The sequence below is a fragment of the Lates calcarifer genome, linkage group LG1 (genome assembly GCF_001640805.2).
Source record: "Lates calcarifer isolate ASB-BC8 linkage group LG1, TLL_Latcal_v3, whole genome shotgun sequence".
Taxonomy (NCBI): domain Eukaryota; kingdom Metazoa; phylum Chordata; class Actinopteri; family Centropomidae; genus Lates; species Lates calcarifer.
This window is the reverse complement of record NC_066833.1, coordinates 21,072,120-21,088,037: the sequence shown is the minus strand read 5'-3', so window position 1 is coordinate 21,088,037 and position 15,918 is coordinate 21,072,120. Positions and strand designations below refer to the sequence as shown.

Genomic DNA, 15,918 nt, shown 5'->3' with positions numbered 1-15,918 from the left:
CTGTCTCTGTCTTATGTGTTCTGTGCTTTTAGAGCAAAACTCAAGCAGAGTATATCCACACTTAGAAGTGATGAATTAAAGCTGATTATTCCAAATTTCCAAATTAATGGGAAAGGGGGAAAAAGACTGAAAACTGTCAACCAGAGCCAGTTTTCTTGCATCCTCTCATAAACTCTCTGGATGAAATTATACATTTATAGTATTCCTCCCTGGCTGTTCCCATGCTGTGTACTACAGATATGGGAATACAGTATACAGTGTGTACCAGGAGCTGATATATTGAACAAATTTATCATCTTCCCTGGTTTTCATCCACGCATTAATAAATCCATGAAAATTCTGTCTGAACATATTCTCATGCGTGCTAACTCTGTTTAGTAGTGCTGTCTGTGCCAGCAGTACACAGTGTGCTCTAGTTAGTAGTGCTTGCTGTGTGTTTGTTCTGTAGGCTTCATGTGGAACTGATAAAACGCAAACACGTCCTAGTTGGTCCAGACAGAATTAAACATCAGTGGGAAATGTGCAAAGGCTCTGAGCCCTGCTGACTGAGCTGCCTCTATCCTTTAATCAAAAGAAAATTGCCGCCAGCATCAGCGCCAAGCAAAATCGTTGCAGATGAATGTCCAATCAGAGAAACACGCAATGTGATTAATCATATGTGAAATAGACGAGCCAGTAACGGCGGCCACATTTACGACTGTTGTTGAGTATGTTTCTGTCTGTACTGTGTTCTGCCTGTGACCTGAATGTTAAAATGTTTATGTTTAGGTCTCACCAATGAGCATTACCAGGATGACACACGACTCTTTGGAGGTACTCGCCCTCAGTCTTTTCCTCTCCTGTCAACTGCTGCCATTTACCTGCTCCTAGGAAGTTTCAAAGAAACACTTAGAGTGGGGCTGTTGTATGATCTAAAACATCAGGCCCCCTTCACTAGACAGCAGCTCCGCCTAATCTTATTGCCCTCCCACCCGTCATCTGCAGCCATTTTATTGCAGTGCTTAGCCTTGTCTTTGGATCTGCTCTCCACTCAGAACAATGCTTTACACCACACTAGAACTAAAGACATATTTGGCTTCACAAACACCTTGCTTTCGGATATGTGTCTACACACACATACACTGTCCTTATGTCTTTCTGTTCACACTATAAACTACAGACGAGTGTAGCTTAGACAAACTAGGCACTTGTCATTGTCTTGTGTCTTGTGTTTGATGCTGTATGTTCATCCACCATTGTTCTGTGTTCTGGTCCTGTCTTCATTAAATAAAATCAAAAGCTTCTAAATGACTCAGCTGTTTCTCCACTCTCAATTCTTTTTCTTTTCTTTTTTTTCCCTACAGCCTACATAGAGGATGTGGCACGCTGTGTCGACCAGAGCAAACGCCTCATCATAGTCATGACACCCAACTATGTGGTGCGTCGAGGCTGGAGCATCTTTGAGCTGGAGACGCGACTGCGCAACATGCTGGTGACCGGCGAGATCAAAGTCATCCTGATCGAGTGCGCCGAGTTGCGCGGCATCATGAACTACCAGGAGGTAGAGGCTCTTAAGCATACCATTAAAACTCTCACTGTCATCAAGTGGCGCGGCCCCAAGAGCAACAAGCTCAACTCCAAGTTCTGGAAGCAGCTGCAGTACGAGATGCCGTTCAGGCGCACGGTGCCTATGCTCACCCACGAGCCGGCGCTGGACGTCAGCGAGCAGGGCCCCTTCGGAGAGCTGCAGACCGTTTCTGCCATCTCCATGGCGGCCGCCACTTCCACCGCCATGGCCACCGCCCACCCGGAGCTGCGTTCCTCTTTCCACAACACCTACCACACCACCATGAGGCAGAAACACTACTACCGCAGCTACGAGTATGACATACCCCCAGGAGGGACCCTGCCACCTCTCTCTTCTCTGGGGAACCAGCACACCTACTGCAACATCCCACTAACACTGCTGAATGGACAGAGGCCTCCAGGGAAGAGCCGAGAGCACAGCCTGGAGGAGGCGCACGCTAACAACGCCATGCTCCCTCTGCTGCCAAGAGAAACCAGCATCTCCAGCGTCATCTGGTAATGATGAACCGGCTCAGCAGCAGCTGTGGGAAGATCAGTCAGGATCAGACGTGGCTGGGCTCAGTCTGGTAGCTCTAAGAAACATAGTTCATGCTCGCGATTTTGGTTGAAAAGTGTTTTGGATCTATTCAGTTCCAACTGTCGTTTAGCTAGCAGCAAGTAATGGAGACACAGCAGGTTTTTGGACACTGCTACCCCTGTTTTTTCAAGAGGACAGCACCTCTCTTACAGGGGATGTTTTCTATGTGAAACCGCAGGAGATATAATGAAAACACTGTTCCATCATCTAGCGAGAGATGGACTCGCAAAAACTCCACATAAAAGAACCAACACTCTATGGCAATTGTGCACACACATGCAGACACATACACTCACAAATGTCCATACACACAAACACAAGGAAAACAGGGTCTTGTACATATATTTCAATTTATTTGTAGCATCAGTGTTTTCCTGTTTTGTTCTTTTGTTTGTTTTATTCAATCATGTTTGTTGCCTTCTCTACCGTAGGACTTTGCTTTAACTTGTTATACAGAGTTGTATATTTTTTATTGTTTTCTCCTTTTAGTTAGTTTTTTTTTATTCTTATTTCAACGCGCTTGTTTGGAAAGCCAGTATGTCCATGTACCTGCGCTGTTGTGTTCTTTCGTTTGTTCGTTTTTAAACCGTTGTGTAGTTTAAGAGAACTTTTTTTTTTTAACACTTTTGGAATTGCCTGGACATTTCAGGAGCTTTGAGGAGCTGAAACTTCTTTTTGTTTACCTGTAAAAGGTGTATCTAGTTTAAAAGGAAACTCTCTTTTAAAAAATCATAGAATATGCAAAAAGAAGGAGGAGCTGGCAAAAATATACCGTCTTGTGAGACCGAGAAGGAGGAGCGGTTGGAGGGCAGTGCTAGTCCTCTCCAATCAGATAGACCGATAGACTGGCAGATCTCTCTCTAAAGCTTCATATTTTCTATTGAAACAAACAGCCTTGCTGTTTTAGAGTGATAGTGAAATGCCTCACCTTAAAAAGAAATCTGTAGATTATTTTAAAAAGAATTCTATTTTTATAACAGAAAAGAGTTTGCTTGAGAAGTCATACTTATTTGCATTTCATCTACCATAGAAAGGGGATTTGTGTATAAGTGTTATGCTGGTTTTGTATCCTTGCAATGTGATTCCTGGTTTGTTAAGAGGTTAAGGTGGCTTTTGAATCCCACACAAAAAAAATATGTCCTCTATTGTTCTAGATTCAAAAGTAAAGCATTTTCAATGTTTTGGTTTTTAAAACATATTATTCCCATCCTGATAATTACTTTGGTTCATATGGATAGTTCATGTTTAAGGAAAGAAAAGAAAACATTTGTGTTTTGAAAGACTTTTTAAATATATTTGAAGGTGTGATTTTTGAGTATGCATAGCAAATAGATATGTATTCTATATATAATATAGATATTTATATAAATATATAAACACGATTTTCACTTGGAAAGAAATGTCTATCTTTATAGAAACACAATCATTATCAGTTGCCCTTACTTTCTCACTGCACATTAAAAACATTGATTTCCTTTTGATGTTTTTTTTTTTTTGTGTGTGTGTGTGTGTGTGTGTGTGTGTGTGTGTGTGTGTGTGTCTAAGTTTGACTGTTTTTTGTCAGAAATTCCAAACATCCGTTACACATCCAATTACCCTATAATAGTCACATTAATGGAAAGTTCATTGCTCTCTATGACTTGTTTATGATCTGTGTGACAGTCAGCTAATGGGTTGAAAAGTTGTCAGCTGAATAAGTAGAAGATCAAACTCAGGGAAAATGAAAAAGTGTCATTGTCTCCAGATACTGATGAAATTTCTTTGAACACCACAGAACAAAACTTGCAACTGCTGGTGGCCAGCTCTAGAAGACTGTAGTACTAAACAGCCTGAAAACAGTCTGAGCTTGCACGTACAGCCCTTTTCACTCCATCTGGTCTCTGTGATTATTGTTTTAAATAACTGCAAGGTAAATGCATTTCAATTTAGAAACCCAAAACCAACCTCTAAAGGGACAGTGCTTCGACACTTCACCGTAAAACATGGGAAGGTATGTTATACTCTACCCAGAGGACAGTAGGAAGGAGCTAATGTCCAGATGCATGTTTGGACTGTTTGTGTTCTTCCTCCAATTATTCTTTGACTTTCAAGAACCAACCAAACTAATAACATAATACTACAACGTTTTACAGCAAGGAGAAAGGTCAGCAAATAGACAGCGTGTAATAATGAAGGTTATGATGGGAATATGACCTGATTTGGTGATCTCTGAGGCCGATTAGGTTAAAATGCATACTATATAATGACCATTTCCCCGATTCAATACTGGCTGGGGACATTTATTGCATGCTTTCTCCTTTACTCTCTCCTCCTTTTCCTTATCTATCTATCCTGTTAGATAGAAGCAGAAATCACACAAATGGATTGACTTTTTTTGTTTGTTTTGTTTTAATGCGCCAAATATATTTTTGGCTTAAAGCCAGGGAGTCTCATTTTGATGCCTGACTTTTGCTTAGCAGCATAAACACAGTGGTGTTTGAGTGCTGCCAAACAGTGCCATCTCCTGGGGATAAACACTACGTACAAGGGGCGTTTGTGATTGAATGCTGGTAAACACAGAAACACAGAGAGCAGATTTACTGATTCTCTGTCAATCCCAGGAGAGAGAACAGACAAAAAGAGAAACTGGGTCAGGGGAAAAAGACAGGGACATGCTGGCAGAGTGAAAGGCAGAGGAGAGGGATAAAGTGAGTGAAAGGCTGAGTTTGTCACTGTAAAGGAAAGAGGATGGACTTTTTTTGTTTGTGCTAGAGTGCACAGAAGGGGATATAAAGCTCTGATGACTATGCAAACACAAAGACAAATTAGTTACAGCGGTATCAATAAAAAAATAAAATAACTGAACCAAAACCACTAGAATTTACTTTTGTTTTTTAATGTAACATGCTAACATTTGGAGGCGTGCACACGTGCAAGCATGCATAACATGTTGTCAACCACAAGTGGAGCTGATGACTGTTGCGTGTTGGCAGCCTCTGACCAGACAGCTGGAGTTTTATTAGCAGACACAGGATTAATAGACTCTTTATTACCCAGAGCAATTAAGGACTTAATTGGAGAGAAAATAGGCCCTATCAAAAGGGAACATGTAGAGGAGGCAGACAGGAATAAAAATGTCTTCAAAGCAAAGTCCAATGGACCATATGCACAAGAGTGTCTGTGTGTGTTTGTGTGTCATTTTAGTCTTTCCCTGTAATGTCTTATCAGACCACCAGGAGGTGTGTGAGAATTATCAGTAGTGTGCTCACATGGTTATCAGTTGGTGTTTCATGTTTTCAAGGCCTGGCTGCTTTTTTTTTTTTTTTTTTTTTTTTTTTTTTTTCTTTCTGCGACTCTTTTGTCACAGTGGCATTCCTTTCCCATTGCACACAGTTATATTGTGCTGAACTGGGACAGACAGGGAAATGTGGCTGATGATGCCATTGTTCTCGTAACCGGTTTTCGCTCTGCATCAAAGAGCAGGTTAATAAGTGTGTTCGCTCGCTGAAACCCTCCTGCTTTGTGACTTTTGAAACAGTATACCTCCTCCTGCCCTGCACAGCTCAGACACACACCCTCAGCTTCCATATGTTGGCACAAGAGGTCATCTCAGGGTCAGGTGGTGCCCTGACTGAGAACGAAGTTTTCTATCAGCAGAGAAGATGTATGTTTCTGTCTCGTTCTTTTAATCTATCTCCTCTTCACTCCCTCTTCTTTATTTGGATACAGCAGTGGAATGTAACTAAGTACTGCATGTAATTACAGTTGCGAGTTTCTTGTACTTTGACTACTTCCATGTCTGCTCCACCACATTTCAGAGACAATTATTAGATTTTTTTACTCCACTACATTCTTTTAGTTATTTGGCCATGTTTATTTATTTTGCAGGTTCAGATGTTGTTCTAAGTTAAGTTACCCAGCAGTATGTTAAATAATTAAAAATAGTCCTACCCCTACCAGCTGCAATGATAAAGTGATGTACACATGATTTCATTAATAATTATAATTCAATAATAATATAATATGCATAATATAATCATTCTGACATAAAACATCCTGCATTATGAGTACTTTGACTTTGGGGACTTAAGGTATATTTTTAAGTTAAGTAGTTCTACACTGTGTTATTGCTAGTTTTACTTAAGTAAAAGGTCTGCGTAGTTCTTCCATCCCTGTTTGGGTATAATCTAAATGTAAAATCATAACCTTCTGGCCAGGTTATTTTGTCATTAGTGAGCCAAAAGAAAGCCACAGGGACCGAGCACAGGTACACGCCATCTGGCCTTTGAACAGTGACTAAGTATTATAGCTGCTGGAAGCGGAAATCAGATGTCCAGGGACTCAGCTCCGTGAAATCATTTTGGTCAGGCTGTATGTACTGTAGCAGCAGGAGGTCTTTTCCCCATTGTCTGAGGTGTACATTCATGTTGTACAGTGTTTCATCACGCAGGTCTCTATAGAATTAATGGAACCTAATGCTGCATAAGGCTGTAAGCCTACAGTAACTGCTGTTGCCTTTTTGTGCAGTCTCCTGATGCTTTTCCTCTACAGATTTTTTTTTCCCTCACAAGAAAGTCCTCCATCGTCCCACTTTATACCTGGGGCATTTTAGAGTGCACCCTCACTATTCAACACTGTAATGGCCAGAGTTGGAGAGACAGGTGGAACATTACCTGAGGCACTTTTCCTACACCATCTCTGCACCTGTCTGTGTGTGGAGTGTGTGGAGTGTGTGTCTGTCTGTCTGTTTGTGTGTGTGAGAGGTGGAGGGGCATGTTCACAGCACAGTTGCTGCATGTGGTGCACTGTTGCACTCTGGTGGTCTAACCTAGCATTTCACCAGGAAGAACTGGTCTCAGACTTTGCACACCCTTGAACCCTATGACTCACACACTTTACTGGTGTGAATAACCAAAAGTTGACATAGCACATAACAGAATATCAATAAGTGCTGTAAGCACTAGCTGACAGGAATCAGCCTGAGTGAGATTTTTCAAGGTAATATACGTCAGATTTGTGAGTTCATCATAGTTATCACTTTTTATGTACTGAGACATACAGTAATTTCTCCTGCAGGAGATGCAGTCTGGGACTGATGTCACACTTGCCCCACTGGGAAGTGGAAGAGCTGATATCACACACACTAGAGTACAAGAACAGCAAGAAAACAGCTCAGGGAGTATTCCTTTTATTATAGAAAAATAGTTTATATAAAAACAAATAAATTAGGAATTCAAGCAGCTGCTCTGTATTTTTCCTCTGTTATAACACCTCTTACCCTCAGCACGCTCTCTCTCATTCTCTCATGCACACACACAGTGTCTTGGTTGTGCTGGTCGTTGCACAGCCTTTGAAGATCTCCCACACATAGTAGTTCTTCATCTGCCCTCACTCCCCCCCACCCACCCAACACGAGCTTGGAGCATCTCAGTCCACCCTGAATCTGCTGAATTCACCTCAGACCTCTGGGGACTGCGACCCTACTTCCCGTAGAACATCTCCATGAGCACCTCCTCTATGCTCACGGTCCCTATGACGGGTCTGAAGAAGAGCTGAGCGACCACCGGCGGGCTGATGGCCCTCAGCATGGACAGAGCTATGAGCAGCTTGGCGAACCGCGTCGTGTCTTCGCGGTGGATGAGCCGGACGTGCTCGTTCAGAGCCTCGGTGCGCCTCCCGACGCAGCGACTGGATGTAGTGGAGGCAGCGCAGACCCTCCAAATCTGGGGTCAACAAGAGGAGAGGGGGGGGGTGGAGAGAAAAGTTCAGTATCTTGTCCATACATCCATACAGCCTGAGGTGAATATAAGCAATTACTATCAAAAGTCCTGAATGTGACACATCACCTGGACTTTAACATTTTGGGGGATTAATGGCGCCTTCTATCCCATTAACACAGAGGTGGCTGTCTTTAGGCAACATTCACTAAATATGCTTCTTGTCTCTAAATAGACCGATAATTTCCAAATACACCAAACTGCTGACACATATACACACATAATTGCTTATCAACAAACCTATTTTAATGACATGGCCTGTGTGATGCTCTCATGGTCTGCACTTAAAACTCAGCTGTGTCCCACCTGTGTCAAATTGGTCTGATGCACAGGTAGCCTATGAAAAAACCCAGACCCACCTGGATTGAACAGCACGGCTCCTTTCAGATATGCATACTCCTTCGTACTGATATCCACGCTCCAGCACTTCTTCAGGAAAGCTTTGATAGCTTCGATGTCTACGACGGAGACCCCGACCGCCCCTCGGCTGTGGCCGACCGGAACCTCGCTCTGCCTGTCGGGCAAACCCGTGAGGATGCGCTGCAGCATGCTGGGCTCCACGGTCTCCGTGGTCTCAAAGTCCACCCGGTCTTGAGCGAGCCCCAGCACGAGCAGTGGAGCCCAGCCGCTCCGGATCAGCAGCAGCTGGTCGTCCTCCGGCAACTCTTGAAAACAGGGGACGTTTTTCACGAACCGCAGCGTCTTCACCAGAACCGCCGACGCGGCTTTGCACGTCACCTGCGGGGAGCGAAGGATGCCCCGGCGCCGCGACGACCCGCAGGAGCAAGCCTGCTGCCGGAGCTCCTGCAACGAGGCTGGGGCGGAGGAGGAGGAAGTCTTGTGGAAATGTTGCAGTGTTTGTTGTTGCTGTTGGGGATGTTGCTGTTGCTGTTGTTGCTGCTGCTGCTCCTCGGACGTTCGAAAGACTGTCACTCCTCAAAATGCTGTAGAGGATACTGTTGTTGTTTCGGCCGCCTGCACCCCGGCAGCGGCAGCCCTCCAGCGTGGCCATGGCCGCTGGCCGCTCTACATGGGCCGGAGCTCGGCGCGTCCCGCTGTCTCTTTGAAACGCCGGAGGTCAGTGACACAGGTAGCGCTGTTTTCCTAGCCCCCAGATAGCCCCGAGTGAAGGGCAGCACGTTTATATTAGCTCCCGTCTGTAAGTGCGCTTGGAGAGCTCGTTCAGACTCATTGCATATTCCGCCTCCCCCAAGCTCAGGCACCACCTCTTTCTCCACTCCCACCCCCCAACACACACACACACACACACACACACACACTTCAGTGCTCCCACATATGAAACACACAGCACTGTAAAAGGGCGATTTTGCTGGAAAACATGTCAGATTATAAACATTAAGTTACACTTTTGCTCACCCATGAAAGGTTAAGAAAGGCTCAAATAAAACATCAAACGTGTCACATTTCAGCCTGATGGAACAATGTAGACTATCATACAATACTAAAGGTAAACAACAACAATCAACAGGGCTGGTTAATTAAGCAGATTGTGTAATTAACTGAGAGAGCAAGGGGGAAGAGGAGAGAGGCACAGACAGATAAGGAATCAGAGCCCAGTTCTATTCTCAGCATTACCTTGACTTTCTGGCAGCGCTGTTTATCAGACAGGAGCTGGTAAAAAATATAGGCCAGCGACAGATCTGAAGGCTTAATTATTTTAGGGACAATTTATATGATTTTCTATGAGAAAGAAGTGGGAAGAGCTGAGCTGTGAAGGCCAGCCTCCAACCTTGACTTCGGACACACTGATATTGATTTAACCGTGAAAACAGGAGCTGGTGAATTATGATGTCATGACTCAATGCTCTCCTTGCCTTCTGTCACTGAAGGAGGATGGTGAGCAGCAGAGAGAGGAGGGGAGGGGAGGGGGGGTTGGAAGAAGGGGAGGAGTGGAGGTCAGTGAATGAGAGACTGGGAAAGACAGGTCGGGATAAAGCAGATGAATTAGAGGTTTATCTTAATTGCTCCTAAGAGGGATCACAGGTTAGGGTTGACTGCTACCCGAGAAAGAGGGAGGGGAGGGAAGGAGGGAGGAGGTCGGCTCTGGGAAAATTAGAAGTGATTACAAAGGAGTTTAACCAGAAAGAAACCAAGCAAAGATGCTCTCAGAATGAGGAAAATTGTGAAAGAATAATACAAATGCAAAGGTTGTGATTCAGGCAGTTCTGCTGCAGCCACCCAACAAATACCCTCAGTCTTGTCGAAGGCCGTCTTTCGGGGTAAAGAAAGGATGACACTGAGTGCATGGCAACATTAATGAAATAGCAGTGAGCTGGACATCAGTGTCCCCTGCTCTGTTTGGCCGAAGGACACGACTATGAGCAGGAGGCAGGATGGAAAACTTTTGCAGTAATGCTACAACATTGTTCAGAGGCCGAATGTCTTTGTATTGATTTAGCTGAGAAAGAAAACAGAGAGATTTTTCACATGTTTATATCAAGGACACCGTGGGATAAACAGCCTTCACTCAGCCTGTCTCTTCTCCTGCTCAAGGCCCAGCCAGCGCAGGTTATAAAAATCCTTCCGTCTCAAGGAGAGATTACATTATGTCTTGTTGCAAAAGCACAGAGTTGAAAAGACAGCTACAGTGCTCAGTCATTCTTTGTCTTGTTCACGGGTGCTTCTTTTCTTGCTTTGTCTTTCCATTGCATTCTCACAAGGTTTTCTTAGGCAGCTCGCCACTCTGACATCTGACAGAGCAAATGAAATATGTCTTTAGATATTTCTTCAAAATCTTAAAGCCCACAGCATCAATATGTTGTAAAGCAACATGCTGGTCAGACCAACAGGACCATATTTAAAATTCTAGTGAAGATCAAAAATGGTCAAAATATGTCAGTCTGCATTTTAATGTATAAAATGATGCACATAACATGACAATATTAATATACTATGATGAATAGAGAGGCCAAAAGCCAAAAATGTCCTAGAGCTTTAAGGGCTGGAACAACCTGATATGATATTCATTCATTCTTTATCTATACAGCTTATCCATTTTAGGTTGCTGGTGGTAGGCAACAAACAACCATTCAGACTTATACACCACCTTTCAAAACAAAGTTACAAAGTGCTTCAGGAAAACAGATTAAAACACTTCAGCATTAAAATTAAATGGCAATAAGGCAAATAAAATGAAAACAATATGAATAAGAGGATTTTTCTAAACTGAAAGCTACTTAAAGTTATAATCCTTAAGATTCCAGTCCTGGCTGATTTGGTAAACAAGGCTAAACTCAAAGTCCTTCGAGGCAAGTTTCGCCACTCGTCAGCCATCTTGGTGGGCGGTCATTTTGGGCTAACAAGACCAGACTCCTGTCTGAATGAATGTGGAGAGAGTTGCAATTTCAACTTTCGATTGTCAACGGTTATGTCCATAAGAACTGCACGTATAAAACGGTATCAGCTTCAAAAGTCGAGTTTGTTCTTACTTTTCTTTGATATGGAGCAGACTCTCTCTCTGGCCCGTGTGCCTGCTGGTCCCAGGCCCAGTTTAAAATGGCTCTGCATGGGGAGGCCCTTTCACAGCCCTATCAAATAACCTTAAGGATATAAGCAGACTTCTCACAAAACACAGCACCCTGTTAACGTTTGTGTTAGTAACTGTCATATTCCAGCATTACTGACTTTGTCATATCTAAATTTACTGCTCTGCTACAAGATTGCATTTTCTGCCAATGGCTGATGTGCTCAGATATATCAGCGGGCACACGATCCAAAAGAGTACAAAAGTGAAGTGTAAAAACAAATTGATAGTTGATGTTTAAATGCACACACACACACACACACACACACACATCCCTCATCTGTCTGTGATCTGTCCTACTTAAGTAAATTGCTGTGACACCCAGACAGTCCGAGTCAGACAGCACCAGCCATGCTGCAGCTATAGTGCTGAAATTTGGGCCAAGGTCAGAACCAAAGAAGCTACTCAGACGAGGGGCATGGGAAGCGACACAGCAGGGATTGAAGTGGTAAGGAAAGAACTCAACTGTTCAAACTCCTCCTTAAAGGCTAAAATTGTTTCAGAATCCATGAGGATTTCTAACAACCTCTCATCTGAATTGACAACAAATTTATTTTCTAACAATGTTTAATCTGTCCTCTACAGCAAATACTTTGACATTTGCAGCTTTCTCAATATGGCAATCACTCAAATAAATACTCAAAGTGTTTTCAAAAGGTGAGTGTTGTTACGCATGTACATTTGCAGCAGTTAGCATTTCCTGAAGGCTGATTGCACAAATGAAACTTTCAGGTTGCCATGACCCAAGAAGACAGCTCTTTGGCAAATTGAGCCGAGCCGGCCTTGAAACGCAAGTGTAGAGAAAAACACAAGGTTTTTTACCAAACACTTGGGGCTTAGACACCCACAGACAGTCCAAGACAGGTCTCAGAAACTTAAGAGGACAACTTTGTATGATTCAAGGCTTTGCATTAAATGGCTCTCCTGGAAAAGTCTTGTACTGCATTGTTTGTTGATTTGTTGGGCGCTCTTCTGGCGGTTGCTATAGTGACTGCCTCCATTTTCTCTCTGTGGCTGCTCACATAAAGGACCTGTGTCCTTGTCTCCATAATAGTTACAAATTGAATACTGCACTTCCCAAGGACTCATGTCACCAACTTACAGCAGGGTGTATGAGTATGTGTGTGTTTTTGTGTTTGAGAGGAAGAAAGAAGACAAGTTTGCTTTAGATGAGCCTGGATAAAATTGAGGTAACGTGCACAGTTTTGTTTTGTTTTTTTCTTTTTGATTTGTCGTCCTTTACTTTGTGAATCAGAGAATACAAAAAGATAATAATGCAGTTATAAAAACAGACCAAATGCTGAAATTAATGCAAAAAACTAAATGTGAAAAGACACAGCAAAGATCAAAAAAAGATTGAGAATGATGGTCATATTAGAAATCTCAGTGCTCCATTTTTTTTATCACAAGATGTCAGCAGCTGTTTAAAGTGATCAGTGTGACTCTTCAAGTTTGAGAATTCACAGGCTACATTATTCTGTGCTGCTTTAATTATCATTAACAAATCCCCCAACACTGTGCTAGTCTTTCCCTAAACATTCAGACTTTACTACCCTGTTTACGTTAGTCAGGACTAAGCCTACTGGCTCTTCCTTAGACATAAATCTTTCAAAAAGCTCAGTAATTCCCTACACCAGCTAGAAAATTTCTTTTGGCAAACGTTACTTTCACATGTAACTCAGATCCCAGTTGTGGGTGGATACAAGGAGGGAGTGATGAGCCACAGTAACATACATCTAGGGCATGATGCCCCTCAAACAGGAGCCTTGGGCCGCTCTCCAACCGAGCACGGGAGTCTTGTGTTCAGCCAGACCGCTTGGCAACCAGCTGCCAACAAGAACCACCTGTGTGCTAACACTGTATTTCACAGGGTGTCAGGGTTTTTTTTATCCTTTCATTGTGCAGTGTTTTGAACATGTGTCACACGAACACCAATTGAAACTGGTTGTCCAGTTTTCTTTATTCATTCATCAATTGAAATAGAAATGCTATGGGGAAAACCTGAGGGGTATATTTAATGTTCTAACCATGTATGACTGAGATCCTCCCAGTTCATTTGTGGGTCATTTTCACAATGTGCAACATGGCCCAGTAATGATACAGTCTGCTACTCAGTGACAAAAACTTTGACATGAAGGATTAGTTGAAAGGAATTTAGATTTGAAAAACTAGAAGTCTCTAGGCCCTCTCTTGAATCATTTGTAAATATTAAGTGAGGGTTGAGAGTTTTTGTGAATACAGCCCAAATGATGTCAGAATGGCTCTCAGATGCACTTTAGGCACAACAGATATTAGGAGTATAAGAACAGCAATGAACTCCAGCATGAACTCTAAAGGCCAGGGTTTAAAAATCTTTACTGCATCCAAGTATGGAAGCTCTAGTTTTTGAGGATATATGTTCATGTTGTAACATTAGGAAAGATTTCCGTTCATTTTAGGGAATACAGACTACCTAGAAGTTCTTGTCTTTAAAATAGCAATGAATGTACAGTAAACCAAAGCTTGTTTCACTCTCTTGAAGAAAAGGAAGGAAAAAGGAAAATTTCCACCTGAAGGTCATCTAACGATGCAACGTTCAGGTCGTAGTAAGCTGCTTGCACAGATGACCTATGGGGTCATTTTCCACAGGAGGTCAATCTCAAAAGTAACATGAAGTCTGCATTAGCAGATGTTCTGACCACTAGGAGGCAGCAGAAACACAACACTGGCATGATCACTATTAAGTTTATATTGCACACTTTCTGGCAAACGGTTGCTTTGTTACACCCACCACATAAGAGCAACATTAGTTTTTATTTTGAGTCACATTTCTGGCCTCCTGATAAATGTAAGCCCAATATTCAATCTCCCTTTTGTTCTGTTACGGTCTCCAAAAACTCCCAAGGGAAATATCTGACTCTTTGGCAGCGAAACACACCACTATGTTCACCAGTTAGTCACTAACTAAGTAACTAATACAGTAGCCATTTGGAGCCTTTTTAGAGCTTCTAAAACACTCTTGCAGTTGAGAGGAACTGCAGAGTTGGGTGATCTCACCATTTGTATCAATTTTTTTTTCTGGTGTTCATATAAAAATTATTGATTATAACAGCTTTAAATGAAATGTATCAAAAAGCACAAAACAGGTGTGTACAAAGTCAGATTTATAGCATTCAAAATAATTCATTATTACTTGTATCATACGCCTACATACACAAATACGGATAAACACGCTGCAACATAATGTCAATAACATGAGGGAGTGAGCAAGAGGCAGTGCAGAGGCGGGACACTGCAGTTGTAATGTCCTTGTTGTGAAAAAACTGTGTGTTGAACATATGCCACTGGGACATGAGCTAATTACCCAAGGTTGAGTGGGACCCTGGTGGGGGGGGGGGGGGGGGGGGGTTAACATGTAGGGAGGAGGGAGGAGAGGAGGGAGAGGCTGCCAAGGTCAAACCCATGAGGGTGTATGTGCTACCGAATCCAGCACAATAGTCTCCTGGTGCCACACTGATGGGTCCATCTCTTCACTACCTAAAACCGTTTTCACTTTGGCAACACATATCTTCATTCCAGTTATCTCACTCTGTCTGTGTTACCCCAGTAAGTGACAAAAGATTTACTCACATAAAAGAATAAACATTAATACAAAACAGCGATTAAAATGCAGATTGCCTCACCTAACTCCTACATGCATATCCCATTTACATGCTTTCATCTCTCATCTCCTCATTTGTCCTTTCCTTCTATCTCTGTTCGTCCTTGCTGATCTATCCATCTTATCCAAATGTATGTCACATAATGACATAATGTTCTTTTTTCATACATATAGCCAATACTGAAAACACATGTAAGGCACACGTGCATCGCTGTGTGTGTGTGTGTGTGTGTGTGTGTGTGTATGATGTGTGCTAAAGCTATTGAGTGAAATATGAAATACTGTAGCTGTGGAGAAATAATTTATGTCCCTCCTATCTCATTCTTTATTGGTCTCACAGTGACTACAGTATGAATATTTTTGCCTTACAGCATATTGAGGACAGGGTCATGTTTGAATAAGGAGGTAAATTATGACACTAATAACAATGTTGGCATGCCAAGATGAGACATTGGGGGTGGGGGGGTTAGGGGTGAATGGAAAGAAGGAAAAGGTTCATATTTGGGAAAAGTGTGGGGAAAAAAATGGTGGGTTGAACAAAAATAAAAAATAAAGGACACTACAGAATTTGAGTGGTTTGTTTTTTATTTTTGGGTGATAAAATACTGCAAGACAACAGACTAATTTTCATTTTCATCCCCAAAAATTCTCATGAAATTTGTCAGTGAGGTATTCTTCATGTGAGATGTACACACCTTCAGCAGCAAGAAAAACATTTTCAGACTTCTGTAAGTGATTTGCCAGCAGGCAGTGAGTCATGCTGTCTGACTTTTCTTTGCTTCGGGGATACTTGAGTGATTTAAGATCCAACTCACCTTGAAAATGCAATGCTTTC

At 42.5% G+C, this 15,918-nt stretch overlaps 2 protein-coding genes across 2 annotated transcripts in view; one reads left to right on the top strand and one right to left on the bottom strand.

Annotated features, from left to right (window-relative positions):
- Positions 1–3,618, top strand: part of il1rapl1a (interleukin 1 receptor accessory protein-like 1a) — a 139,792-nt gene extending 136,174 nt beyond the window's left edge. Inside the window, 1 exon segment of the mRNA XM_051072180.1 lies at positions 1,344–3,618. Within this exon segment, the coding sequence (XP_050928137.1) occupies positions 1,344–2,065 (722 nt within the window). The 3' untranslated portion in view covers positions 2,066–3,618.
- A 3,676-nt stretch (positions 3,619–7,294) lies between these two features.
- On the bottom strand, positions 7,295–12,220 carry LOC108901292 (nuclear receptor subfamily 0 group B member 1). The gene is given in 4 exon segments (XM_018702747.2): positions 7,295–7,788; positions 7,790–7,845; positions 8,259–8,820; positions 8,822–12,220. Coding segments are annotated over 4 exon segments (894 nt in total). The 5' UTR covers positions 8,912–12,220; the 3' UTR covers positions 7,295–7,602.
- Between the last annotated feature and the right edge of the window lie 3,698 nt (positions 12,221–15,918).